General features: G+C 46.8%; 1 protein-coding gene across 1 annotated transcript in view; it reads left to right on the top strand.

The window, feature by feature from the left end:
* Positions 1 to 954: 954 nt before the first annotated feature.
* Positions 955 to 3,254, top strand: part of IL7R (interleukin 7 receptor) — a 14,764-nt gene continuing 12,464 nt past the window's right edge. The window contains exon 1 of the mRNA XM_009894714.1: positions 955 to 1,171. Coding sequence (XP_009893016.1) covers positions 1,081 to 1,171 — 91 coding nt within the window. The 5' untranslated portion in view covers positions 955 to 1,080. The remainder of the gene's footprint in view (positions 1,172 to 3,254) is intronic.

Here is a 3,254-nt window from a genome sequence, read left to right as displayed (position 1 = left end):
ACAGCTTTTCTAGGTCAGCGTTGCCCTATGTGGGACTTCACAGAATCACAGAATGGTTTGGGTTGGAAGGAACCTTTGAAGGTTGTCTAGTCCAACTCCCCTGCTGTGGCCAGGGACATCTTCCTCCAGGTTAGGTTGCTCAAAGCCCCATCCAGCTAGTCCTTGAACACGATGGAGCATCCACAATTTCTCTAGGCAGCCTGTTCCGGCATGTCACCACCCTCATCCTAAAAAGTTTCTTCCCTATGTCCAATCTCTATCAAACTCTTTTAGTTTGATGCTGTTGGCCCTTGTCCTGTGACTACAGGACCTGGTAAAATGTGTCTCTTTATCTTTCTTATAAGCCCCCTTTATATATTGAAAGGCCACAACAAGGTCTCCCCAGAGCCTCCTCTTCTCCAGGCTGAACAAGCCCAACTCTCTCAGCCACTCCTCATAGCAGAGGTGCTCCATTCACCTGACCATCTTTGTGGCCCTCCTCTGGACCCGCTCCAACAGGCCCTGTGCTGAGGGCCCCAGAGCTGGACGCAGTACTGCAGGTGGGGTCTCATCAGAGCAGAATAGAGGGGCAGAATTGCCTCCCCTTGACCTGCTGCCCACGCTTCCTTTGATGCCAACAGTTAAAGAATATATAACAGCAATCACACTTAGTGTTTCGTAGCTGGAAGATTTTCTCCCTGGGACCCCGTGTACCTCCACTGAGAGGAGAGTGGATGAGAGGACTAAACCATGCTCTCATGGAAATCAGCAGCGAAAATCCCACTGGCCAAGCCAAGACCACCATCCATGAAATGTGTTCCCGACCCACTGGGCTTTACCAGATTTGGCCCAATGAGTCAATGGGCCTGATCCAGGAGGTCCTTAGTTTTGAAGTGGGAAGCGTGTTTCAAAGTAAAAGCTCTGCAAATATCTTCACGCTGGCTTCCTGCTCTCTGCCACTAGTCATCCTTGTCGGCATGTTTACATTTCCCCCTGCCTGTGGTCTCTTTATCAGGCAATGGGTTTGTCCTGTATCTAGTATAAAGCAAGTGAGCGCGGGTTTCGCACACACACGTACTGCACACATGCAGCGTGCTCAGGATGACACAGACGAGTATAGTATTGAGCATTTTCATCGTGTTTCTTCACACCACTTCTGGGGAAAGTGGTTGCACCTCAGCAGATGGTGACGGTGAGTCATTTCATCTTCATCTTTGCACTCATGTATGATCTTGAAAAACCTGAGTTAAGAGCTCCAAAATGCAACTGCTGGGTTAAATGTGTTAGTGTTTTAGCCAGTCTCTTTCTTTTAGTGCCAGTACTTGAGGCAGATGCAGAGCTGGAGGATACCTGTTTAAATTCCTGAGTCTGCTGTGCTTGTAACATCCAAGTTAGTATGAAATGAGGTAGACCATAGCTGTATGCAGAGGGCATGCAAGATCAGACCTGTTAATCCTCTCATTGTATGTAGTGTTCACGCAAGGAGTTACGCCTGGGAGCGGGGAACCACTTCACTCTTCTGTAGTCCACGGTCACTCCGAGCTGCCGTCAGAGAGGGGGGAGGTTCTGGCTTCTCTTGCTCTTGGAAGTTTTCTCCAAAGAAAATGTTTCGAAGTGTCTCAAACTTGGCCCAAACTGCTCCACCTCAAAAGCCAAACTTCTTCTTTTTTTCTTTAAGCAGTTGCATCAGGTATATCTGGGTGGTAGTCCCAGTATCCCTCGTAGTATGGCTGAAGCAGCAGTTCAACCAGGGGGTTCTCACAGCCCATCACCAAGAGCATTCATCCATTGCTCAACAAATAATCATAAATTAATTCAACAGTTTAAATTTAGGTTTATTGCAGATTTAATTATCTCATTTGGAGAAGTGAAAATTCTTTGGCATCATCAAAACCAAAAATCAAAACATAAAGTGCAACAATAAAACCAGTTTCAGCCTGCTGTTCCTTTTCTCAAAAGGGAGCTGAAAAATTGGGGTTACAGATTCAGTCCCAGATATCCTAAACTCTTACCTGTTTAACACTAAACAAACAGCAGTGACAGGGCTTGTTGCACTGTGGCTGAAGGACACAGGCAGTCACTCAGTTACTGGTGGGTTTAGAACTGTGTTGTTTGGGAGGAAAAGAGGTTTTGGTTTTTTAGGAAGACAATGGCTGTGTTCCTGTGCTATCTCACAGATAGTGAATCTCGTTTTCCCCTGTGTGTCATGTATTAGAACATGTACGTATGTACACATGTACATACATACATACATACATGGGGAGGATATGCATGATAAGTTTTTTAGTTAGAAGAAAACAGGGAGTGGCTCAGAATTGCCTCTAACAACCTTGTTTTTTCTATTTGCCTTTTATTTACACAACCTGCAGCTATTTAGAGCAGCTTTGGCAAGCAGCTATGTGGTGAATGGTCAATGCTAGTGATTTATCACTGGTGTCACTGAAATTGTTGGGGCTTCCCAAAAGTAGATATAACCGGGCCTTTCCTTGTTTTGTCACTAACTTCCAGTAAACCATAATTTGCTTAGAATTAAAGATAAACAGATTCAGAAAATCCCCACTGAGCAATTAGCAGGTTTTATGATTTCTTTATGAGTCTCGTGGGTTTGGCCAACAAATTAAACAATCCAGGGTAAAATCACCTGTGAAGGCTGTTTGTCTTTCACTTCACCTTTCCAACTCGCCCTGCCTCCTGGCAATGTGCCACCAGCCGGCGCGGGCATCAATTCACCCCTTCTTATGGGCAGTGGAGGAAAAAGCTCACGGCGGCAGCGCTTGCTTTCCCCTCCTCCTCTTTTCTAAGTGACAGACTGCCTCACAGGCACTGTCCTCCAGCCTGGCAGAAGTGGCCGAGATCCCCAAAAGCCCTAAGAGGGCTACAAGCAGAGCTAAGAAGGGGCAGCCACAGGTGCACAGGAGGGCACGGGCAGGGGGAGCAGGAGGCGGCAGGCTGCGGGGTGTCATGGGCAGGGTGGCTGGCTTCAGTGGTTCTCCTACTCAGATATTTATGGTTTGTCCAACCCACATCAAAACTGTTGTGATTAAAACAAGTTCTGCCTGAATCAGATTATCGCTAGAGATTTCACGTTACTCTGTCCAGGGAGACAGTCAGTTCTTGGACTTTGGAAATTCGGTCACTGATCCTACAGGTGCTTAGCAGTGCCTTTGGTTTCACGCATTGTTGTTCATCCTGGTGGCTTCAGAGCTTAAAGCTGAAGCACGTCCATAGCCTCTGCTGACACTCTTCTCTTGGGAAAGGCTCTTGAGATTCCTGGT

This window comes from Charadrius vociferus, unplaced genomic scaffold (assembly GCF_000708025.1).
Source record: "Charadrius vociferus isolate BGI_N301 unplaced genomic scaffold, ASM70802v2 scaffold450, whole genome shotgun sequence".
Classification (NCBI taxonomy): domain Eukaryota; kingdom Metazoa; phylum Chordata; class Aves; order Charadriiformes; family Charadriidae; genus Charadrius; species Charadrius vociferus.
This window is presented reverse-complemented; position numbering and strand designations above follow the sequence as displayed.